The following is a 23,848-nucleotide window of genomic DNA, read 5'->3' as shown; positions in this document are numbered from 1 at the left end:
AGGGGGTGTGTGCAACCACCCTGCCAAAGCTCAGGTACACCTCTATGTGGGGACATGACCCCCAACGGCCTCCGTTCCCCAGGTGGCCACCTTCGTGGGACCCGTCACTGCCATCCCCGTGCTGCTCTTCTCAGGCTTCTTCGTCAGCTTCAAGACCATCCCCACTTACCTGCAGTGGAGCTCCTACGTCTCCTATGTCAGGTGGGACTCTGTGCTCTGGCGGGCAGCTCCCGTGGGGGCTCAACAGGGAATGGGCACCCTGACTTGTCTGGCTGGGTGCCGGGAGCAGCATGTAATTAATAGCTCATGCGGTGGTGCATTCCTCCCTAGGTATGGCTTTGAGGGTGTCATTCTCACCATCTACGCCATGGAGCGCGAGGACCTGGAGTGTCTCGAGGACTTCTGCCCTTTCCAAAAGCCCATCAAGATCCTGCAGGAGCTGGATGTGGAGGAGGCCAAGCTCTACCTGGACTTCCTCATCCTGGGCATCTTCTTCGTCATCCTGCGGCTCCTGGCTTACCTGGTCCTCAGGTACAAAGTCAAGTCAGAGAGATAAAGGGGCCTCAGGGCCCCGAAGCCGTTCCCGGGCCTGGCCTGCTGTGAGAGACGATCTGCAGATGGACACAGCACTCCTGGCAGGTCACGGTCTGTGGTGGAGATATTGGCAGGTGCCAGCCAGACCTGGCTCAGTCGAGAAGGGTTTTGAGACGTCTCGGAACTGTTTTAACCTTTCCACACACTCGTCATCGCAACTGTTTTGTACAGCCCTGGCATGTGCCGCCCTCTGCCCCGGGACTGCTTGGATCTTGGACCCCCTGTCATCACCCCTGCCCAGCACTGTCCAGGTCCACCGAGCCTCTGAGGACACTGGGGACAGTCCTGCGGAGGCGAGCGTCTGCAAAGCCACACCGAGAGCAAGGCAGAGAGGAGCCAGCGGCACCCACGAGCCCCGGGACAGCAGCACGTGTGTCGGGGCTAAGGAGAGCCCTAAGTTGCATTAGACCGAGTTGCACAAGGCTTTTGCTGTTTCCTGTCACCGTAGCCACAGAAATTGCTGCGTTCCCTTCCTCTCGCTTCCTGCAGAAATCCCCCTCTCTTGTTTTTTTCTGCATTCTTTTAACCCCTCTGCTTCCCAGTGTATGGAGGGAAACGGGAGCTAGCGGGCAGAGGAGGGCTTGGAAGGCTCTGCCTCAGACTGCTGCTCGTCCGCCATCCTCAGAGACGGGAGCTTCGAACCTGGGGAGCAGCGGGGTCCGTGGGAAGGGGATGGTGTTCTCGGACCTTAGGCAGTCCCACGCTTAGTCCCCACTGCCTTAGAGGTCGGCGCTAAGAAGCTAAAAGTGACCAACATGGAGAGATGTGCTGCACGACATGGGGAGGATGCAGGTCCCACGCCCGGGTGGTGCTGAGCTGCTGACATTGCTGGCGCCTCTGCTGCGGGAGCAGAGCTGGTCCTGAGCCCTTCGGAGCTGGCTGCAGCCCCTGTGCCACCTCGCTCCTCTTCTTCCTGTGCAGCTGCGGCTGTCCCGGCAGAGCAGGGAAGATGACCATGCTCAGCACGGGCTTTGAGCTGCCTGCAGGGAGAGGATGCCAGCCCAGAGGATGCCCGGCCTCATCACAGAGGGGTCCTTCCAGTGTGACATGGTGCAGAAGCAGGCCCCAGCAGCACATGAGTTGTAAAGCGGGTGAGATCTTCGAGTGGTTCATTTGTGTTGCACAATCCYGACATAGGGAAGGGCCTTGCACATCATGACTGGTATCCAGAGAAGGTCCCTTTGGCAAGTGTCTCTGGTGGCCCCTCCAAAGTCACCTGTGCTCCCTGCTGAGGCAACGCATTTTGGCACCTTGCTGGTTCTCTGATGGGAGCAGAGCTGAGATCAGAAGGCAGCAGGGTGTTTGCACACGCTGCAAAACCAGGAGCAGGGAGCGCTGCCCAGCCGCAKCATGCAGGCCCGCCCCATGGGCAAGGGGCTGCATGGATTCACCCACAGACCTGGAGACACCGTGCTTTCCAGCGACCCCAAACAGGGCAAGGCAGCTCTGCACTGCTCTGGCACTTCAGGTGCAGTCTGTGAGATGCTTGTGCCAGCTCCCTCTGAGCAGCGGGGTATTTCAGGACAAGGGCCAGGAAGAAGAGGAGCAGATTTCAGTATGAAGAAGAACAAACTCCTTGAGACTCTTCCTTACTTTTTCCTGGTTTCTGTTAGGACTGCTCCACTCAGCACAGCCTGGCTGATGGGAGATGTATGGAGACACGTGGCTGTGTTGATGCTGGACCGTCAGCAAGGTCGAGTTTCCCTCTGCCTGGACTGCATTGTGAGGCGCTCCTATCCGTGGGGTGCTCTTGCACAGAGGTCCCAAAGCCGATGTGCCCTGATGCCCTTTCTGTGCTGAGCACGAGGGTATTCCCCAGGGTCGCTTGGCTGACTTTCTGCTGTGCCTCCCTAAATTCCTCTCCGTTCCTGGATCCTCCCTTGCTGCCCACCCTGCGGTGTGCTCTGCAATGTGCTAGCATCATCTCCAGGGCTGCCGGGGACRGGTGCTGACCACAGCTGCTGTGCCCAGGCAGGGCCGGGCCCAGTGGGAACAGTCTGCACATCTGCTCCTTCGCCAGGCAGGCGGATGGGCTGGGGACTAGAGGGGCGGCCGAGCTGCGGGCCGTCGCCCATCTCCATCTYGCCGTCTGTGGGGCTGTCGGACAGCTGCTCGTCCTCCTACCCTGCTCCGGGGCTGCAGTGAGTTAAGCCTTGCCCAGTGCAAGGTCTGCACTGCTGGGCTGATGATTTCCTCCTGGCTGGACGCTAAGTCAGCAGGAGGTGCTGATGGCTCRGTCCTGCACAGCTCCTGCCTCCCGTCTGCTCCCCGGCAGTGGGGACTCTTGTGGTGGGTGGCAGCCTGTGCGTCCTGCTCCTGGCACACCCCTCCTGCTGCTGTCCATGTCCAGCACCTGCTACCTCCAGGGATGTCCCCATGCCATCGCYGCCGGAGCTGACGCTGAGCAGGATGAGACAGCGTAGCCATGGGCAGTGCGTGCAGCAGAGGGGGGCTGCCTGCAAGCACCCATGACTGCCTGAATCCCCCCAACATGGGGATGCTGCAGTGCAAGCCCCCGCTTGCCAACATCCCCTGCCGACGTGGGACAGCACCGCTCCAGCTGAGCGCTGAGCGTGGCCAGAGCGAGATGGCCCCAGCCTTCCCCGGGGTGCGTAACTCCGCAGGCGCCTGCTTGGAGCTGCCTGGTGGGGATGGGGCGGCCGGTAGCACCCCGCAGATCTCCAGGAGCAGTGGGCCTGGCGGGGACCCCCGTGCCAGCCCGGCAGAGGTGGGGGAGCACCCTGGCTGACCAGGTACGCGCTCGTGCGGGGCAGGGGCTGGGGTGAGCCTGCAGTTGGAGGACGGCTGCGTCCCCAAGGCAGCCGAGTGGGCTGGGGCATGCGGGGTCATGGGGCAAAAATCCTCTATTGCCCGCGCAGCCGCGGGCACGTCGTGTGGGAGAAGGCCCGAAGTGCCCAGGGGAAGGGATGAGCACCCCTGGCAGCGATGGGAGCCGGGCTCCAGCTGCCTCGCGGGTCACTCTGGTGCCGGGAAGCGCCTGTCCACGAGCCCTCCCCTTGCAGCGAGGACAATCCCGTAGAGGGAGGAATGCACAGAGAAATGCAAAGGGACAAAGCACATTTGCACTGGCGGGGCTCTCTCGAGGACTGTCTCTTTGGGATGAGCTAGCTACAGCCTTGCGGTCCCCCTGGCACTCCTGTTTTGCGGGATGTGGCCGAGGGGGCTGCTGGGCTGGGTCTAGCCTTGTCTTGGGCACGTCTGAGCCGAGTCCCCTGTCCGCGCACTAGGCGCACGAGCGTGGCAAGGATGCACTTTATCAGAGCAGGGGAGGGGGCTGTGGGGTGCCTGGGGCCGCAGGAATGCCACCAGGGAGCACGTCTGGATCATCAGGAGAAGAGYGTGATGGAGAACAGGCTTCTTCCCCCTGCCCTGGAGAACAGGCTTCCTCTTCCCTCCTCTGCCCGCTTCTTTCCCTGCAATGCACTTTAATGGATGAGGATGTGGTTCAGCCTGCGGCTCCGGCTCCYAAGGAGCATCCCGCCTTCCCAGCTGCTGCAGGGGCTGTCGATGAACCTCACCCCATTTAAAATTGCTCTGGCTCCTCCGTGCAGCTCTTTCAGCCCAGAGAAACGGATGCAGCAGGTGCTGGCTCTCCCCTCACGTGTGCTGTGAGCAGGCGCAGGCACACGGGCATGCAAGCAGGGATACGRCCTCTCACCTCCGCGCATGGCCAGGCCTCCTTCGGCACACGCACAAGAAGAGCAAATGCATTATCACAGCGCCGGTGCTAGGGTTTGCTGGAGGGGGAGGCTGGGCCAGCGCAGGGAGGGATGGGGCTTCTTGCAGGGTTGCACCCCTCTCTCAAATCAGGCAATAAAACAGTGTTTCGTTCTCACCGTGTGTGGAGGCCGTTTGTCCCCCTCTCTGCCGTGGGAACTCCGGTGCCGTGGGCAGCCTGCGCTGCGCGTGCGGGGAAGTGCCCTGCCGGCCCTGGGTGCCTGAGGTCCCGGCCCGCCAGCGGGCTCTGCCGCAGGAGCTGCGGAGCAGGCAGATGTGTTGTGGCTTATTTCAGTGTTTCTGGGATGCCAGCTGTACTTGTTGGGTTTCACACATCAATAAAACTTATATTTATACTGTAGCGCCTGGATGCCTCCCACCRCTGAGCAGCACTTCCTTGCCAGGCTGCAGGAGCAGATCTGCAAGGAGCAAAGGGGTAGGCGTGGATACGCGTGTCTGCACACGCGCGTGTGCGTGCTGCACACGCAGGCATACCCAGGCAAGCTAAGCTGCCCTGCCAGCACAGCTGCCTCGGGGCTCTGTGCCCACGGGGCTGCTGCTGTCGTGCTCTCTGCACACCCGTCCTGGCGCTAGGCGCTGCGCGGGCCCAGCCGGGAGGGTCCGGACCTGCCCGCCGCGGGCAGCACTGCCCAGCTCAGCTCCCTGCCAGGCAGCTGAGCTCCAAAGGCTTTAACTCCGGAGCAGGGCTGGTGCTCTGGCCCCCTGCACAGCTGGGAGTGCAGCRCAGCCAGATGTGTCCCGGGGAGGCTGCTCCTCGCAGCGCTGTGGGTCGGAGCCCGGGAGCCCGGATGCTGCAGGCTAGGGCCGTCCCCGTGTTTGAGACGGGCCAGGAGCTGTTTTTCCTTGCCGGTGTCGTGCCAGCCCTCGGAGGCGTCCCCGCAGCGGTGCCCGCTCGCCGCTCTGCCCACCCCGCCGCGGCAGCGAGCCAGCGCGGCCGTGGCGCGGGGCGGGACGCCGCGGCAGGAAGTTACCGCTGCAAAACAGGCGCCGGAGAGAGCAGCTTCTTCCTCGAGACAGAAATGGAAACGGCGGGGTGAACGGCCCCGGGCTCCCCTGCCTGGGCACCCGGCGGCGAGGGGGCCGGCACGCCGCGGCTCCCCGCGAGGAATCCCGCTGGAGGTAACGCCTGCCGCCTGGGCTGCAGCCTCTCCGCGCCAGCCCGGCCGCTGCCCTGGGCTCAAGGTGCCCCTGCCGCCGCGGCCCTGGCCTGGCCCCGCTGCTGGGCAGGCGGCTGGGCAGGACCAGCACGCGGGGGTCCCTGAAGGGGGGGGGGGCACAGCAGGTGGGCGTCTCGGCGCCTCCTGCGCCCCGACGTGCCCCGGGGGGCAAAGGGTGCTTGCGAAGCGGCTGGGGTCCCGGCACGGCACGCATCAGGCTTTGCTTGCTGCAAAGGCCCTGGCGAGAACGGCAGGATTCAGTATCAGCTCAGCCAGGCCCTCTCCCCTGCCTCGGTTTCCCCACGTGGATCACACAAGAAGGGACTGCAAAAAGCGCAGGCTGCAGGAGGTGTGAGCGAGCAGTCATCCGGCCTGTCTTCTCCGGGGCGGGGGGGGGACACATGCAAAGAGTTTTTGCCTCCTGTCCCTTCCTATCYGCTTCCTTAGTCCTGTGCCTCAGTTTCTCAGGATGTCGGGGGCGTTGACAGCAGCCTGCGTCCCTGAAGCATCACCCAGCTGAGCCRGGGTTGGGAGACTGCGTCACCACAGGCACAGCCTGTTCTGCGGGACCCAGCCGGGACAGGTAAGGCTGGGTGTTGCTGCACCACGTCCCTGGGGAGGAGGGTGTAAACCCCACAGTGCTCCTCCGGCAGGTCCCGCACAGCCGGATCCGGGCGGGAAGGCTGCTGGACAGCCCCGGCTACACCAGGCACCGCTGAGCACCGCTCCGCCATCCGCAGCCGGASACAGGCGCTTTGCCTAGGAAACGTCACCCGGAGCTGTGCCAAGCTTTGTGCAGCCCCGAGGGCAGGAGCCAGCTGTGCCCTGGCATCCTGCAGCCAGCCTGCGCTTGTCATCCCATCTGCCTCCCCGGCTGCTTTAAACGGGAGGAGGCTCCGCTCCGCTCGGCGTCTCCGCGGGGAGCAGCCCGGGCTAGTACCACTGCTGGGATGAGGGAGAACCCACTATGCGTGCAGATATTTAGGAGAGGCTCATCTTTACTTTTTGCAAGCACTCTCTCCAAGCACCAGCCCCTGGACTCCCAGGACTCCRGCTGCGGAGCTGGGCTGGCTCCCGGCGTGCCCCTCTGCTTCAGCCAGAAGATGTCTCGGGCCRTGCAGTGCCAGAGCCACCTGCCCTGGGGCAGCTGGATGCAGCTGTGTGGATCCCTGCCGGGGCGAAGGGGGACCCGGCGGCCGTACCTGTGTGCTGCGTCGGTGCCAGGTGAGCCATGCGCTGTGGCTGCAGGACTGGGACCCCGAATCTGCCCTCATCCTCGAGAAGCCTTGTCTTTGGTRGAAACCTCTCCCCACCCTTCTGGCTGAGCTCGTACGGTCTGTGGGTTGCCACAGCAAGATCCTAAGCCCATAAGCTGGGTGGTGCGAGCTCTGGTGGAACAGACGAGGCCATCGCTGATGATGTGCGTGCTTCTTCCATCCAGGCACTRCCAGCAGCTCCTTCCTCAGAAAGATCCTCTGTGCAGATGGTGTGTCCTTCCCCAGGTATGGCGGGACACAGCTGGGGCCTGGCCTGAGCCTACTCAGCCCCTGTGACCATGGGGGACATGGGTGGTAGGCCTGGCTGCCTTGGGGCCATTGGGGTGCTATGCACTTAGCTGCTTCTTCGCTTCCACCTGGAAAACAACCCAGGCCTGGTTCCCTACYCCCTTGAATTCATTCCGACCCCTCTGCCTTGCTGTGGCCTCGTTCCCACACCGGGCAAGGGGTGGCACAGTGTAGGGCTTGCTGACATGCCCTCAGCTCCTCTTCATGCGTGCAGCAGCCCCATGCTCTCCTTTGGTGCAGGGAAAGGAAGGGGAGAAGGGCAGGAGAGCTGGATCTGCTCAGGTGCCTCCCGCGGTACTCACRTTTGATCTGTAGACTGCCCACTCCACATCTGGGCAGGGCACTGGGGAGCCTACTCCTGCCTTCCTCACAGCACTCTCCCTCCCCTTGCAGAAGGTGTGTACACTACCAAGGAGGGTCCCAGGAGCCCCCTGCCCAGCCTAGCTCCCCCCGCCATGGCCTGGCTGCACTGAGGAATGTGACTTCTTCTGGTAAGCTTGCAACCTTGCACCCAAGAGGAGGGAGCGTCCTACACAACAGGTTGGGGACAGGTGCTGCCCTGAGCAGTGCAGTGGTGAGCAAGAGCAATGAGGGCTGGGACTCCTGGGTTCTGCTCTCCTCTCTGCAGCCAGCTCACTGAGGTGGCTTGTGGCACCTTCTCCATTCCCCTGGAACTGGGAAGCCCTTGTCTTGCCAATCACCTTCCTCTTCCTAGATGCCATCAAGAAGCACCAGAAGAGCTTGTCTGCATGGTTCAGCCACCAACCCAATGAGGAGAGGCAGTTTGGCCCTTCCTTCTCACTAGAYGCTGTCCACGTGGACCCAGTGATCCGAGAGAGCTCCCTGGAGGAGATTTTGAAGCCCTCRCCTGACCTGACCATCCAGCACCAGCTCCAGCAGCCCTCCAGCCGGGTAATCAGCCTCCAGAACCTCTTTGATGTGGACGCCTGTGGGCGGCAGGTGAAGACTGTGGTGCTGTTTGGCACTGTTGGCACAGGGAAGAGTACACTCATCAAGAAGATGGTAGTGGACTGGTGCCATGGGCGCCTGCCCCGCTTTGAGCTAGTCATCCCCTTCTCCTGTGAGGATCTGTCCCAGAGTCACACCCCCATCTCCCTGCGGCGCCTCATCACCAAGAAGTACCAGCACCTCCGCGATGTGGTGCCAGTGCTGGGCACTTCCAACCTCAGGATGCTTTTTATCCTCAATGGCCTAGAGCGCCTCAACTTAGACTTCCGTCTGGCTGGCACAGAACTGTGCTGTGACCCCAATGAGCCCGTGCCTCCCTCTGCCATCGTGGTCAACCTTCTGCGGAAATACCTCCTGCCAGAGGTCAGTGTTTCTGTCTTCCTCCAGCTCCTTCGTGCTGGAGAAAGGCTGGGGGTGAGCCCTGGGGCATTGCAGACACAGCCTCTTGCCCTTATACTAATTGCTTGTAACCTAGCTTGGTTGTGAGTGAACAGTCATCCTTCATCCTTGGAGGAACTTGCCAAGGTGGCTTCATGTCACTGCTGCTGGTTTTTCTCTGTGGAGCCTTTGGAGCAATGGGCAAGCCTTGAAAGACAAAGAAAGCAGTAGCTGGGAATCTGTCTGCCTGGCTGAGGCCTTCCAGACTATATTTATGTCTAGCACTGGATAAAGAAAGCTCTTTTGTCCCCTCTGACCAGGCCAGGTTTGAACCAACACCCTGTGGTCAGCAGCTCCTTGAACCACAGCCCCTGGCTGGTCTGATTCTTGTGCTATCATATGTGGGTCAGGGGCTTGGCATCCTGCTGAAGTTAGATCAAAGAGACAGCGGGAGCACCTCCAGACTCATCCTGTCCTCTGCTTCCAGGCCAGTATCATCGTCACCACACGCCCATCTGCAGTGCGCCGGATCCCGGGCAAGTATGTGGGCCGCTACGCTGAGATCTGTGGCTTCTCCGACACCAACCTCCAGAAGCTGTACTTTCAGATGCGCCTGAGCCAGCCTGGCTGCAATGGAGAAGATGGCAGTGATAACAGTCCAAGGAGTAGCTCAGGAGAGCAAGACAACTTAGTGGAAATGTTGTCAAGAAACCTGGAGCGCCACAACCAAATTGCTGCTGCCTGCTTCCTGCCCTCTTACTGCTGGCTAGTCTGCACAACACTGCATTTCCTCTACTTTACCAAGACGGTGCCTCCCAGTCAGACCCTAACTGGCATCTACACCAGCTTCCTGAGGCTCAACTTCAGCGGTGAGGTGCTGGACAGCACCGACCCCACCAATATCTCTATGATGAAGTATGTGGCCAAGACGGTTGGCAAGCTGGCCCACGAAGGGGTGATGTCCCGCAAGACCTGCTTCTCAGAGGAGGACTTGCAGCAGTGCTTTGAGGTGGAGATGAAGACTGAAAGTGAGCTCAACCTCCTGGAGGTTTTCCGCAGTGATGTCTTCCGCTTCTTCCTCACACCATGTGTGCAGCCAGGCAAAGAGCACACCTTCGTCTTCACCATTCCTGCTATGCAGGAGTATCTGGCAGCCCTGTATGTAGTGTTGGGTGAGAAGAAGACCTTGGCACAGCGAGTGGGGAAGGAGCTGTCAGAGGTCTTTGGGAAGGTAAGTGAAGATGTTGTTGTGGTTCTGAACATCATCTCCAAGGTGCTGCCCTTGCGCTTCCTGCCAGTGCTTCTTAACCTGCTCAAAATCTTCCCTCGCTACTTCTCCCGGCTGAGTGGCAAGGACCGAGACACTATTGCCCGAACCATGGCAGAGGAGATGTTCAAAGAGGAGGACTATTTCAACGATGATGTCTTGGACCAGATCAATTCCAGCATCCTGGGCATGGAGGGCCCCATGCGTCACCCTGACGAGATCTCTGAYGATGAGGTCTTTGAGCTCTTCCCCATTTTCATGGGTGGGATCCTGTCCCGCCGCAACCGCGCCATCCTGGACCAGCTGGGCTGCTCCATCAAGAATCTAGCAGCCTTTGAGATCGCCAAGGCCATGAAGAAGACGGTTATCAGGAACAGCCGTAAAGGGCTGCCCCCATCTGAGATGATGGACTACCTCTTCTTCCTCCATGAGTTCCAGAATGAACGCTTCACAGCTGAGGCCATCCGCTCCCTCCGGACCGTCAACCTCTCATCCGTCAAGATGACCCCTCTCAAGTGCTCTGTCCTGGCATCTGTCATGGGCACCACGTGCCACGAGGTGGAGGAGCTGAACCTGACATCCTGYAATATTGACACCAGCAGCCTGAGGACCCTCTTCCCTGTCCTGCTGCGGTGCAAGGCTCTCCAGTGAGTATCACCTTCTCTTGCCCTCGGGCAGCACTCAAAAAAACAGATTTTGCTTTCACCTCTACCCATCTCAGGGCCCACCAGGAGCTGGAGCATGGCAAAAGCAGGAGAAAGGCGCGCAGGCCCTTGTTTATCCTCAGTGTAGACCAGGGGACTACAGCTTCCAATAGGCAACACTCCCAGCAGCGTTGCTCGGCACTGCATGCTGGGACTTGGAGTCCCAACACACCCTGCAGCGAGACTCCTTAGAGCTCTCTCCTACGTTTAGCACCACAGGCTGTCCCGCTTTTCTGCAGGGCCAGGTCTCTCCCGTTGCTTGGGAGGGTCTCGATGCCCAGAAGCAGCCAGCATGACTGTGTAGCCAGCTTTACTAACTCTGGCCAGGAGAGAGGCAGTCAAGGGTGGGTGTCTTGACTGTGCAAAGGGATTGGATCCTTTCCAGTCCATTCGTGGACTTGCAGTCTTCYCATCGCCCAGGGGGTGGCAGGCCACACTCAGTAAAGACGGACTGAGCTGTGCAGCTGGGCTGTGCAGAGCTTCCTTCCTCCAGATGCTCCAGAGGGCTTGGTAGAGTCCTACTCCCTCCTCAGACCTTCACCTGCTGCCCACAGGTCCCGATTCCCGTTTCTCTGCCCTGCTTCTGCTAGTACTGGATCTGCTAACTGATGCTACCCAAACTCTGGTGGGATTGTAGGTGCACTTGCTGTGTGCTCCCTTTTGGAGAGGAAGCCTTGCCTGCGATCTCCAGTGATCCCAGATGGGATGGTGACAGCGAGGGCAGGAGAAGGCTGGGGTGAAGGGAGAGAGCAGGGGTGCTCTCTTGCTCTCGCTGCCATTCCATCTCTTGCTCTGTATCAGTCTGCAGCTGAACAGCTTGGGCCCTGATGCCTGCAAGGAAATCCGTGACCTGCTCCTAGATGACAAGTGTGTGGTGAGCAACCTGCGGTGAGTACACAGCAGTGAGCAAGGCATCACCTCTGTGAAAGTGTCCCCGCCACCCACCCTGAACCCTGGGTCTGGGCCCCGTGCCTAGCCTTGGCCATCCCCCTGAGCTTGTGTGTCTGCAGGCTGGCAAACAACCCTGTGGGCGAGCAGGGGGCACAATTCCTGGCCGAGGCGCTGGCAGGCAACCGCTCGCTGACCCACCTCTCCCTGCTGCACACCTCGCTGGGGGACCAGGGTGTCGAGGTCATTGCTCAGCACCTGGCCAAGAACCAGCACCTTCAGGAGCTCAACTTGGGCTACAACTCCCTGGCAGACGCAGCTGCCCTGAGGCTGGTGGAGGTGGCCAAAAAGCACCCGACGCTGGACACGGTGCAGTGAGTTCCTCATYTCTTCTTTCTCGCAGGCAGCACATCCAACCCAGCATCCCTCCRCTTAGCGGTGGATGCAGGGAGCCCCTCACTGCCTGCGTGCCCACCAGCCCTTACAGCGTCTCCCTGCCCTTTTTCTCCCAACCTACAGCCTGTATTTCAACGACATCAGTGAGGAAGGCAAACGGGAACTTCACACCCTGCGCGTGGATCGGGACGGTGTCAGGGTGCTGGTCTTCCTTACAGCAGGCACCGACGTCTCTGACTACTGGTCCAACATCCTGAGTATAGTGCACAAGAACCTGCCTTTCTGGGACCGCGAGCGGGTACGGCAGCACCTTGCCCTCATCCTGCAGGACCTGGAGAGCAGCCGGAGACAGACTGCCAATCCCTGGAGGAAGGCCAAGTTCCTGCGAGTGGAGAGCGAGGTCAAGAGGATRCTTGGGAAACTCCAGCACGGGAGCCTCTAAACAGCCATCTGYGTACCTGGCCGGGGAGGGAGCCGCGCTGCTGGAGGGTGCCCTGGGAGCACAACGTCTGTGCCCTTATCCTCGTGGAGATGCCCAGTGGTCAGGTGCTACTGAGGCTGTTAAAGGTGCTAGGCATATGGGGCTCAGCCCCTCGCTGTGGATAAGGCTGAAACGCGGGAGAACTGCACGCAGAGCAGGCCAGGAGCAAACGGGGCTCGCTCTGGGCTTGGAGAGACCCTCGGTCCCGGGCCTGGCACCCTGGTGTGACGCGAGCGGGGCAGGACTCAGCCTTGCTTGTGAAATCGTCGGTAGCATTAAAGTGCCCCCCGTTGTTTGCACCGAAGCATGCTAGCGCTAGGACTTGCTCTGCTCTCGAGGCCCTTCCCGGGGCAGGAATGCGGAGGAGCTGGTGCGTCAGTCCCTCCGGCGGCTGCGGCGGAGGGCTCCGGCGCTTCCCCGCCTTGCGGGGCTAGGCCCGGGCAGCCGCCCTGCTCGCGCTCCAGCCCGCGTCAAGCCAGAGGCGGTCTTTCCCTCCGGGCACTGCCCCGGGGGGCAGCTGCAAGCCGGACGCTTGGGCTCTGCTCCCCAGCCTCTCCAGGGTGCTGCTCCGAACGCAGCCGGGCGCAGGCTGGCAGCGGGAGGGCAGGGGAGATGCCAGGGTTGTTTAACCATTAAACCTGGGGCGTCTTGGAGGAGGCGGGGACACTGGCTTCTCTGCCACTTCATCCTGTACCTTGCTCCCTCTTGCACTCCCTGCAGCCATGAAGCAAATGAAAGGTACGTGCCGGGGCTGAGGGGCAGTGGCGCTTAGTCGTCCAAACACCCTTGCCCACACACGTCTCCAGGCCTTGCTTCTCCGGGGGGGGGGCAGGCCACGTCAGAGCCGAGGGAGGCTGTGGAAAGGTGCTACAAGCATCCTGGAAAATGCAGATGTATTTTGTGGGGGTGCTTGGCAGGAACCCCCTCTCCGTGGGGCTGGGATCCTTGGGCTGGAAGAGGTGGGGAGAGGTTTCTTGGGGAGATGTGCGGGGGAAAGCCTCTGTGTCCACCTCTAGGCTCCAGCTTCCTACACCACCTCAGATGCTCTCGACGGCCCAGATCCCCCTATGCATCCCCATCCTAAAAGCCAGGTGACCCCCCCGCAGGGTTAGCCGCCGTCTGCATACCGCTGCCCAGGCCAGGAGCCCGCTGGTCTGGGCGGCGGGTGCACGTCGGACCGGAGCAGCGGGTGTCCTGCTGCTCTGAAATGCAAGAAAACTCCGGTGGCAAGGCCAAGGGTGGAGCTGCGCCCAGGCACCGGCTGTGCCGGGAGGCTCTCCCAGCCGGGGGGCAGAGGGCAGCATCGGGCTGCGTGGACCCCTCACCCCTGCCGGCCCCCTGCCCGGCCTGTGAAGGAGCAAGCTCCAAGCGTTTGGGAGCCTGGGSTCTGCTTCCAGCCCGCTGCCTCCTGCGCTGACCTCCCCTCTCCCTCCGCAGAGCTCGAGGGCGACACGAAGTCCATCCTGTAAGTGCTGCGCTCCCWCGCGGCCGGGGGCTTCCGGGGTCTCGTGGCCCCTCAGCTCGGCCGTGCGCAGGCGCGGCCTCAGCTGGGGTGGTGGGTGCCTGGAGGAGCCACGGGGCGCTGTGGGCCCCCCGCCGCCTGCCCTCCGAGGGGCCTCCCCTGAGCTGTTAGCCGAGGAGAGGTGCAGGGGGACTCCGGGAGGGAGATCCCTTGCCAGCTTTCCCCGAGGAAGGGGAGGCGGGAGGCACTGGGAGCTATGGCCGCAGCCTGGCCCTTTCCGGGAGGAATGGCGGGTCTGGCCAACGGAAAGGCCATGCTGATGGGGCCTCTGTGCCTTTTGTTATTTCAGAAAATTTGAATTTAACCCCAAAGAGGGGATCGACAACCCTGCCTTGTCGCTGGCTGAGGACGCGGGTAAATACCCTCATCYGTGGGGGATTCCCTGTGTCAGCCCGGGCCAGACAGCCGGGACCCCGGGGGGGTCGCTCACATCTAGGCTCTCTGAAGGTGGGGAGCAGTGRGCAGGCAAACACACGGGGCAGAAAGGAGCAGGGAGACGCGCGGCTGTGCCGGGGGGCAGCGGGGCCCCCAGCTCTCGTAGGGGTGGAAAACCCGAGTGGGGATGCCTGCAGGGCCCCGCTCACGGGCTGCGCCCCCCCAACGCAGACGGCGAGGTCCCGCGGGAGCCCCGCTTCTACCTGCTGAGCAAGGGCAGCGCCGAGACCTTCGGCTTCCGCCTGCGCGAGGAGCCGGGCTGCCGGGGGCACGTCATCCGGCAGGTGGAGCTGGGGGGGCTGGCGCAGCGCAGGGGGCTGCAGGACGGGGACCGGCTCCTCCAGGTGAACGGCCACTTCGTGGACCACATGGAGCACGGCAGGGTAAGCCGCGGGACCGGCCCGCGCGCCCGCGCGGTGCGGCGCTGCATCCSCCCCGGGGGGGCCCGTCCCCGCGGGGCGCTGCTGGAGGGGAGGCTTCACCGCCCGGCCCCTTGCAGGTGGTGCGGAAGATCGAGGCCAGCGGGAACCAGGTCCTCCTGGCGGTGCTGGACGGCGAGTCCTACGACGCAGCCAAAGCCCTGGGCAGGGACCTGTCCCAGATGCTGCCGGGTGATGTCCGCCCGCGGCTTTGCCACATCACCAGGGACAAAAGCGGTTTCGGCTTCAGCGTCTCGGGGCCCGAAGGTAACCCGGGGGCCGGGCGGGCCGGGCTGTGAGGCCCCCGCGGCGGCGGGGGGCCCGCGCCGGACTGCCGCGCTCCTCCGGGCAGGCGCCAAGGGCACGTTCCAGCTGTCGGTGCGGCGCGACGGGCCGGCCGAGCGAGCGGGGCTGCCCTCCGGCTCGTGGCTCCTGGAGCTGAACGGGGCCAGCGTGAGGAGCTACTCGCACGCGCAGCTCGCCAGGAAGGTGCGTGCAGCCCCGGGGCCGGCGGCGGGCACGCGCCCGCGCTCGCCGGCGCTGAGCAGCCCCGCGCTTCCCACCCAGCTCAAGCGAAGCGGCAGCAAGGTGACGCTGCTGGTGGCGTCCGGCGCGGCGGAGGAGTTTTACCGCCTGCGGGGCCTGCGGGTCACGGCCGCCTTGGCGGACGCCTCCTGGCTCCCCTTCAAGGTCCGGAAGCTGCACATGGTGAAGGAGCCGGAGGGCTACGGGTTTCTGCTCAAGGAAGAAAAGTGCAGCTCGGGGGCCACGGGTGAGCGCCTGGGGGGAGCAGTGCATCCCCCAGCAAGAAGTGCCGGCGGTTTGGGAGGAGCCCTGTCGCCATGGGGGCTGCCAGCCCCCCTCTCCCTGGCTGAGCGAGCGTCCCGCCTCTCTCCTCCGTGCCCTCCGCGGCAGGCCAGTTCCTGTGGGAGGTGGACGCCGGGCTGCCGGCCGAGAGGGCCGGGATGAAGGAAGGGGACCGTCTGCTGGCGGTGAACGGTGAGAGCATTGAGGGGCTGGACCACCAGCAGACGGTGCTCAGGATCCGCGCCCACGCCGACCGGGTGACRCTGCTGGTCATCGACCCCGCCGGCGACGAGTTCTACCGGTCGGTAGGTTTGGGGTCCCAGCGCGGCCCAGCCCTGGGGCGCTGCGAAGGACGGGCTGTCAGCATGGTCCCTCGCTCCCAAGCCTGGACACCGCGAGGTCTCCTCCAGGAACGGGCCGGCAGCCATAGGGCTAGCTCCCGCTTGCTTTCGCAGATTGGGCTGTCCCCACTGCAGTTCTTCGAGGACGGCGACGCTGCCTCGGGCTCCTGCACGCCCTCGCCTGCCTCGGGCTCCTGCACGCCCTCCCCTGCACACCTTCCCGATGGCTCTCCCGGATGCTGTGACCTTGACGTGGGACCAGAGGGACCCAGCTCCTGGCTCGCGACGGCTGCTGCCGCTGTGGGGATCGCACAGGTAACCCCTCTCGTCCGGCCCCGTCCGCCTGTCCTGCTGCTCACCCCCCAGCCACCGCTCCGGGGTCGYGGCCTCCTCCTGCCCTTTCCGTCCTGGCACGTCCCCATGCCAAGGTCAGCCCGCGGGGCTGGGCTGCGCCCTGGCCATGGGGGCTGGCTGACAGGCGGGTGGACGGCACAGCTGGCCTCTCGCGTGTCCCTACTCTGTTCCTGCAGAGCCAGTGCCTGGAGGAGTAGAGGAGGCTGCACCAGGCGTTTTAGCAGCCCAGGCTGAGTCCAGCTCTGGGGAGGTTTCCCCACAGAGAAGCTCAACGCAGGCCAGGTCCAGCCCGTCGGTGCCCCAGCCCAGCTCCCCAGGGTGCCCGGAGCTGCTCAGCGTGGCTGTTTGTGTCTCCATGCCTGGGAAGGGGCTCACAGCCTCACACCTCCCGGAGATTTGTCTCCACCGCTGGACCCAAGCTTTTATTAACCATCACAGTGGCTTCCTGTAATCAAAGACTGACCTGTGCCTTTGCCTGTCCAGCTGCCTCCAGGGGTACTTAGGGATGCTGCATTGAAGCCCTCACCCCCCCATCCAGCTCCAAGGTCTGGCGAGCTCCTGAGATAGCTGGGGCACTGCCCTCCAAGCCATGACCCAAGCCATGACCAAGCCATGACCCAGGTGACTGGGCAGCCTGGGGCTCAGCTCAGCCCAGGGGCTGGCCCCAGGGCCGGTGTGCAAAGGGGAAAGTGAATGGCAGAGGCCATGGGGCCCTAGAGTAAGCCCCCAGGCCTCGCATGGGCCCCCAGTGCTTAGCCTGTTGGCTCAGGTCTGCCCCTCCATGAACCTCTCCTTTTCCTTGCGCTCCTCACCCCATCCTCCCTGCAAACCCAGGAGTAGTGGGTACCTGCCCTCATCACAGCCCTGTTCCTGTGTCATCCTTTTGGGATGTGATTAAAAGACAAATCTTCACTGCTGCTCATGAGTAGTGTTACAGAGAGGTTGGCATCCCAGGGGTGCGTCTGAAAGCCAGATGGGACCTGTCATTTCTGTCCTCTTGCCTGGCCCAAGGGAGCCGAGGTGGTGGGCAATGAGTATGGGGAGTCTAAAGGCAGGGGGAGGCAGGGTCCTGGCCAGCCCAWCCTGTCCTGGGGGTCTGCAGAATGCTATATCTCCAGGGGGTTGAGGCCAAACTCCTTCAGGCGCTCCTTGTGCTCCAGGGAGATGGTTGTGCCTATCTCCTTCCAGCGCTGGCTGGCCCCTGCCAGCTTGGCCAGGACAAGGTCCAGGCTACCCTAGAGAGAGAGGTGACAGTGAGGAGGGGCTGCCATGCTGCGTGGGGCAGCCACCCACAGCCTTCTCCCCACTCACATGGAGGATTTTCTCATACTCCATCTCCATGGCGTCAAGCCTGCCCTGCAGCTGAGCAATGGTCACATCCTTCTCTGCCAGTGCCCGGGCAGCCGTCTCCTGGGCCTGCCGACTCTCCTGAAGTTTGGCGGCTGCGGGGGAACAGGCGCAGAGGCAGGGGATGCTGAGCAGATAGGCACCAGCACCTGGTGTAGCACAGTAAGCCCCCTCAGCAGCCCCCCAGCCAGGAGGGGGCACGCCGGGGCYGTACCGAGCTGTTCCCGCAGGCTCTTCACCTCCGCTTCCAAGCTGCAGCWGCGGGAGGCTGTCTGCTCCTGCAGCTCCCGGTACTGCCGAGCCATTGCTGGGAGACGGGAGGAGGAGAAGGGGCCAAAGGGGCAGCCCCGCGCTCAGACCCCCGCGGGGCCTCTCGCGAGGCCTGATCCGAGGGCTCCCCTTGCCGGCTCACACATCCGGAACCGCCGTGCAGCGTCTGCCTGCGCGGCAGGCGTGTGACGATGCTGGGGTGGCAGGAGGGAGCCCCGGAGGGAAAGTTTTACCTCTGCGCCGAGCGAGCGTGGGAGAGTGAAAGCCAGCACGGAGTTTTGCATGTGGCAAAGACCGCAAACCTCTGGCTGAGGTTTTGCCTCTGCTAAAATAARTCCCTTCTTGAGCACTAAAGGAAATGGCTAGCTGGTAACTTCTGCAGGCAGGRAAGTCTCTGTCTCCTCCGCCCGTGYTGAGATGGACACCCGAGGTGCAGCAAGCCCACAGCCAACGCCTTCGCACGCAGACAGCGCTGGCGGGAGGCGGGGGGTGGCCAGCCAGGATGTGTTTTGGGGCTGAGCAGCCAGGTGAGGGCAGGTGAGCTTCCCCCAGCAGCCGAGATGCAGGGTCCCTGCGCCAGCCCCAGTGCCCCTCCCAGCTCTGCCCTTACCTTCATGCATGTCTCGCTTGTCCTCCCGCGCCTGCTCCAGCGCCTTCTCCAGGTCCTGCAGCCTCAGCTTGAGCCCCTTGCTGTCAGCGCTCACCTGCCAGGCCACGTCCCGCCAGGGAGCTGCAAGCCAGAGATGCCCGTGGCAGCTATGGGGCCAACGTGCTGCCCGGCAGGRTGGTCTGGGGCAGGCCGGGGTCCGCAGGGCGAGTAGGGACACAGCCCTCGGAGCTGCGACTGAGCACCACGACCCTGGCCTCAGCACCGGGAGCCAAAGGGCACTATCCAGACCATAGGGTGGCTCCTCCTGGCCTTCCCCGTGGGCTCTTTCAGCACGTCGACCTTCGGGGCTGCTTTCCTGTTTGTCACTYTGACTTGGCTCTCTGCAGCCAGAGGGAAGAAGGAAGGGACTGAGTCAAGGACAAGTCTTTGACGGGGCTCRACCCGGGGCCGCCAAGGACCTGGCTGTCAAATGGCTGCGAGGAAGTCTGCCCTTGGGATGTTCGCCCCAGGAAGGCCTGGCTGGGATATGCTTCCAGCCGAGACACCCATGCGGGGGCAGTATCTGTGCAGATCTGTGTTGGACACAGAGTCAGGGTACAGCCCGTTTTGCTTGCGCTTGGCTGCCCCGGAGAGATGTGCTCCCGTTTGGGACTGAAGGCTGGGGTTTCGCAGTGAAGAAGGGATGGCAGCGGGGGTCCTGGGCACACGGGCCATGGGGACCCTTCCAAAACCCTGCACTGCACGCTCCTCCAGCCTGGCACGCGTGTCCGCTTACGGAGGCCTTCTGGAGAAGCCGGGGCTGGGAGAGCCCTCTCCCTGCCTCCCGGGTCTCCCTGGGCTGGAGGTAGCACAGGGCTGGAGAGCGCTTAGGGCAGGGCCCTCCGCTGCCGCTGCCTCCGCCGCTGCCTCCGCCGCTGCCTCCTGTTTCTCATCAGGCCGGAGGCGTAACTGTGCTGCTGCCCCAGCGCGGGGTGGGAAGGGCCGGAGAAGCTGAGAAAGCAGCAAAAGAGCTGTCCCGTGGGGCCGCGGTGCATTCCTGGGCCCCGACGTTCCCAGCGCCTGCTTCCGGCAGCCCCCGYGATGCCTGCCCTCGCGGGGCCGGGAAGCAGCCGGGCAGGGACGGGAGGCGCGCGGCACAGCCGCCTGCAGGGAGGCAACGCTCCGGACTCACCTGCTGCACTCTGCTCCTGCGGCTTCACCCCTTTTCTCCCCTTCCCTTTGCTCTTCAGGGGCATCCTGCCTTGCGAGGAGAAAGCAGCGAGAGATACAGACACAAGCGCTTTCTCCCAGCGCSTGGCAGCACTCGTGCTGTCTGCGCCAGGCTGGGAGCGCGGGAGCCGAGCCCAGGCAGGAGCGAYGGTGCACTGGACTTCTGGGGGGAGAGAGGGGAAGCCGTGCGGCCCCCAGCACAAGAAGGGAGACCCGCGGGTGATGAGCCGCAATGCCTTCGTCAGGATGGCTCTCCTGCCAGCCCCTGTCCCGCACGAACCTGCAGTCCCTCGAGATGCGGCAGCTGCCTTCAAGCCAGCCCGCGCTGTTGTAGCAACTGTATCTGCAGCGAGGGCAGGTTATGTTATCRGGCCCCACACCTTCCTCCACCCCGCAGCAGCTGAGTGTTTTGTTCCCATGACAYAGGCGCAGGGCAAATGCACCCTGCGTCCAAACCCAGTCCCTGCTCACTGGCACCGGACTGGCCGCCTGCAGCCGCAGGCTGGCGAGACGCAGCCCCGATCGGGCGGGCTGGACCTCCTCCCGCCCGCGGCCCCCGGCGAACGGCAGCCCCAGCGTGGGCGCAGCTGAACCGCAGGGAAATGGGACGCAGGGAATGAGCGTGACTCTCCCAGGTCACAGCCTGAAACGAGCCCAGCGCCTCCCTCCCTTCCTGCCCTGGCTCTTCCCTCCGGCACACCCTCCTGTTCGGCAGGGCTAGCTGAGCCCAGGGGACTGCTGCTGYGTTTTGATCCTCTTCATAAAACAGGAGGGGAAGGAAGGGAGGGGATTTTAAACTGTTATTTCTGCTCAGGACATAATTAACACCCCAAACCTGGGGGAGAACAGGTGCTTTCTGGGCGCACTGCAGCTTTCCAGCAGGAAGCAGACCTCACCTCGTGTGAAGGACATGCATGAGCTGGGCAGGCAGCGGGAGCAGGGAGCTGGTGCCTGCAGCTGCCTGGCCTGGGGCAGCTCTGYGTGACCCCCCTCTGCTGCCAGGACGGCATGGGCAGCCTGGCAGGGACGTGGGCAGGTGGGAGCAGGGCCAGAGAAGCTGTGTCCTGAACAGGGAAGTGGTGGAGGCTGCTCCCCCATGCACAGAAGCTGATGTGCACCTTGTGCACATGAATCCTGATGTCTTATGTACAGGGACACGTGCACACGAGCCACCGTGCAGCCGTGCGGGGCTGAGAAATCGGAGGGGCTTCAGCATGTGCACAGGCCTGGCAAGGAGCATGGGKCACACAGAAGGGGAGAGGAGCACACGCTTATGCCCAGCCTTGGCTGGCTTGAACACAGGCAGGGCTCTGACGCACAACCACACGCAAATGCAGGTGGCTAAAAACTCACAGCCGCGCTCTTGGCCATCAGCTGCCAGGGTGGCAGGAAGTGATTGCAACAAACCCAGTATGAGCTGGCTTTCCAGCACATCAGTGGCAAGTGACCGCTGCGCTGGGTGCAGACACCCACGCCTGGGGCTGGGGCAGCAGGAGGACGAAGCAGCTCTGGGCGTGCAGCGGGCCCCTGCCACGGCGCCGCAGGGCTGCGCAGAGCCCTCCGCCGGGCCTGCAGCCGCCCCTGCGCACCAGGAGCGAGCCTGAGCCCTGGCCTGGGTGTCGAGCTCCCCTTTCCCGCAGGGAGTGAACAGGCACGAACGACAGGAACCCTTGCTTGAAGTCTGACATGTAAACGCAGCCGTGACGCGGAGTGAATCATGCCCAGAGAAGCAGATAGTCAGGAATGCAATTGCTCAAGTATGTTCCCCGATCTCTTTGGATAGGGGCCATGGCGATTTTTATATTTGGCTCCACAAAGCTGGTGTAACCCTCCCAAGCCCTTTCCCCTGGTACTTGTGGTAATCCAGAGCTGGCCAGGGCACCCTCCAGTGGTCACTCCGGCTTGACTATTAGCCAGAATCCATTAGCATCTAATGGGAAAAGCCTCAGGAACACAGCCTCAATAAATGTTGACATATTTGAGGTCAATATAATCCATAGGAAAGTTTGTCCAGGTAATTAAAGCCAGACAAGGAGCTGCCTGTTCCAGAAATATTTACTATACCTCTACTAAAAGCAGTACAATCAAGTCTGAGAGTTTTATAACCAATTTATACAGTGCTTCCTCATGCACGTCTAGCACCACACATTGCTTCCTACTACCCCGCTCGTCTGATGCTAGTGTGCTGGGATTCATCATAAGCTGCAGATAAGTGGGTGTCCCTGGTCCTGAGTACAGACCCGTGGAGGAAGGAAGCTGCTGGAGCTGCAGTGGCATGGAGCAGCCCAGCACACTGCTGTTACGGCACCAGAAAGCAGAAGTCTGAAGTATGTGTGTGGCTAGGGCTGGGGTGAGAGGTGAGAAACTCAGGCACACAAAGACTTCTTGGAGGCTGCATCGCAGCCGGAGTCCCATGGCCATGCCTTGTGATGGCAGGGGCCAAGCACGCMCCAGAAAAGCATTGCACATCCCTAACACGAGTTGCTTTTCAGTGCTGCTGTGGGTTCGCAGCTCCCTGGAGGGCCACTGCTCCCATGCAAGAGTCACTGCCTGGCTGCTGCAGAGGAGAGCAAAGTGTTGGGTTCATCTCCAGCATCGACCTGCACCTGAGAGCACCCTCACGTCCCCACCTCCCCAGGGGCAGCACTGGTGCTGCCGAACTGCCATACTGAGCATACTGAGCATAGCCTCTGGGTGACCAGCCTCCTCAAAGTGAGGTTGGCCAAACTGCAGCATCTGCTGGTTTGTTTTGTCTTCTTTCCTCATTGAAGCSCTTGCTGCAGGACTGACGCTCTGCTGTACCAGCCTCAGCTGCTCTTTGCAAAGGAAGTGTTTTGCCTGGGAAAGGAGGTATGAAAACAGGATCTGAAGACAACAAAGACACAGAACAGAACTTAAAGTTGATCCCAGGCCATAATTTCTGAAGGTCTGGTGTTGTCAGCTTTGCCAAAAGATTGACCCATTCCCTGGCCTTATTTTCTCTCTCTGTTCCTCTCTCTTGACCTCTCTCACCCCACCTAGACTGTGCGTGCTCCCRCCCACTCCGATCTCTTGGAGAGAGACTGCAAATAAGAGGTAAATCAGCCCTGCAAGGGCTCTTACTTTCAGTGTCATTGCAAAATAAGACACCTTAAAGGCACTGACAGCAGCCACGTGCCTTTCARTTGCTCCCCAGGGTTGTGAGCTGTTACCATCCCCATCCCTGGGAAGGAGAGGCTGATGCAGCTCACTGCGCCTGGCTCTGCTCCCGCACAGCATCTGGCCTCATGCTCACCTGTTTTGTGCCCATTCCTGCATTTTCCCTTTGAAGGGGGAAACATTTTGGGGGGTTCGGCTCCGGCTACATCTGTGCTGGCTTTGAGTTTATCTCTCTGCACACACGGCAGTTAGCTCTGCTGCTAGGGGTTCTCCTTCTGGGGATGTTTGGCACCGGGCAYCAGCCGGGCAGCAGCGGCCGAGCCCAGGCGGAGCCACGGCTGTGCAGCGTCCTGATGCAAACACGCGGAGGACACCTTCGTTTTGTTTCTTTTASAGCTGGGAGGAGAATAAACCTTTTGGGAAAGAGAAAGTTTTATTAATTTGACATGGAAATCAGATTGTGTTAGTGCAGCAGTTTTTACAGGGGAAGGGATAAATATATCAGAAAAAAAAAAAAGAGAGAGAGAGAGAGGCCTCAAGGCACAGGTTTATTAGAAGATGGCTTTTCTAGTTTACAGTTTCCCTGAGAAATCAGAGCCTTGCTTTGCTCACAGCRCTGCAGTAATGCCACACACTCAGCTCCACTTCCTGATTTTTGCCTTGGAAATCCTTTTTTTGAAGAAAAGGGAACCTGGCTTTTAAAAAGGGGAAATAATCATGTCTTGCAATATCTGAAAAATAATACAGCCTGCACCAGAGCAGGTCTGGGGGAGGGAAACCCACAAGGACGGGAGCTTCATCCCAAAGCCATTTTTAAAAACAGCGCATCATTGTCGGCGGTAGATCTTGTCAAGAATATCTCCGTTTCTTGGCACAGCGGTGATGGGGAGAGGGCAGCCTCGAGCATGGGGGCACGGCTGGCAACCCCACCGAGCCCYGGAGCAGTGCGATTTGGGCTGGGAAGCGCAGGAAGAGGACAGCCTGGGCACTGCCTCGGCGGGCTGGGCTCCCGCGGAAACGCTGCCGCGACAGCCCAGCAAAAGCAGCCTGGAGAAACGGCAAACCCGTATTTGATTTTATTTTGTTTACCAAAAGCAAATGTGGAAGTGGTTTCCTATTCAAAATGACAGGCAGGCCGGCAATGCTCACTCCGCTGGTAAAATATTTTGAAAAACGAGCCGGCTGCTGGCGCCCGGCGGCGGCGCGGACCCCTCCGCTGCCGCGGAGATGGCAGCCGG

General features: G+C 61.9%; 5 protein-coding genes across 5 annotated transcripts in view; 4 read left to right on the top strand and 1 right to left on the bottom strand.

The window, feature by feature from the left end:
• Positions 1 to 612, top strand: part of ABCG4 (ATP binding cassette subfamily G member 4) — a 6,871-nt gene extending 6,259 nt beyond the window's left edge. The window contains exons 13-14 of the mRNA XM_085316899.1: positions 83 to 201; positions 331 to 612. Coding sequence (XP_085173025.1) covers positions 83 to 201; positions 331 to 556 — 345 coding nt within the window. The 3' untranslated portion in view covers positions 557 to 612. The remainder of the gene's footprint in view (positions 1 to 82; positions 202 to 330) is intronic.
• A 5,391-nt stretch (positions 613 to 6,003) lies between these two features.
• NLRX1 (NLR family member X1) lies at positions 6,004 to 12,462 on the top strand. The gene is made up of 9 exons (XM_085316856.1): positions 6,004 to 6,093; positions 6,523 to 6,734; positions 6,952 to 7,012; positions 7,469 to 7,566; positions 7,791 to 8,407; positions 8,910 to 10,336; positions 11,195 to 11,281; positions 11,404 to 11,655; positions 11,801 to 12,462. The coding sequence occupies exons 2-9, from the start codon at positions 6,614 to 6,616 to the stop codon at positions 12,117 to 12,119; spliced, it is 2,982 nt and encodes a 993-aa protein (XP_085172982.1). The 5' UTR covers positions 6,004 to 6,093; positions 6,523 to 6,613; the 3' UTR covers positions 12,120 to 12,462.
• Positions 12,463 to 12,807: 345 nt separating this feature from the next.
• NHERF4 (NHERF family PDZ scaffold protein 4) lies at positions 12,808 to 16,233 on the top strand. The gene is made up of 8 exons (XM_085316740.1): positions 12,808 to 12,896; positions 14,287 to 14,498; positions 14,615 to 14,801; positions 14,887 to 15,023; positions 15,102 to 15,306; positions 15,450 to 15,646; positions 15,797 to 15,997; positions 16,213 to 16,233. Exons 1-8 carry the CDS (start codon positions 12,881 to 12,883, stop codon positions 16,231 to 16,233), a joined length of 1,176 nt encoding a protein of 391 aa, XP_085172866.1. The 5' UTR covers positions 12,808 to 12,880.
• A 465-nt stretch (positions 16,234 to 16,698) lies between these two features.
• Positions 16,699 to 20,384, bottom strand: DRC12 (dynein regulatory complex subunit 12 homolog). The gene is made up of 7 exons (XM_085316739.1): positions 20,369 to 20,384; positions 19,853 to 20,059; positions 19,435 to 19,503; positions 18,264 to 18,383; positions 17,598 to 17,690; positions 17,348 to 17,478; positions 16,699 to 17,271 (listed from the first exon to the last, which is right to left on the bottom strand). Exons 1-7 carry the CDS (start codon positions 20,382 to 20,384, stop codon positions 17,143 to 17,145), a joined length of 765 nt encoding a protein of 254 aa, XP_085172865.1. The 3' UTR covers positions 16,699 to 17,142.
• Positions 20,385 to 23,751: 3,367 nt separating this feature from the next.
• CBL (Cbl proto-oncogene) overlaps positions 23,752 to 23,848 on the top strand; it is a 44,162-nt gene continuing 44,065 nt past the window's right edge. Inside the window, exon 1 of the mRNA XM_085316738.1 lies at positions 23,752 to 23,766. Within this exon, the coding sequence (XP_085172864.1) occupies positions 23,752 to 23,766 (15 nt within the window). The remainder of the gene's footprint in view (positions 23,767 to 23,848) is intronic.

Source organism: Rhea americana, unplaced genomic scaffold (genome assembly GCF_003343005.1).
Source record: "Rhea americana isolate MKP2758 unplaced genomic scaffold, rheAme1 scaffold_48, whole genome shotgun sequence".
NCBI classification, from domain to species: domain Eukaryota; kingdom Metazoa; phylum Chordata; class Aves; order Rheiformes; family Rheidae; genus Rhea; species Rhea americana.
The sequence above is the reverse complement of the archived record's forward strand: the minus strand, read 5'-3'. Positions and strand labels throughout refer to the sequence as shown.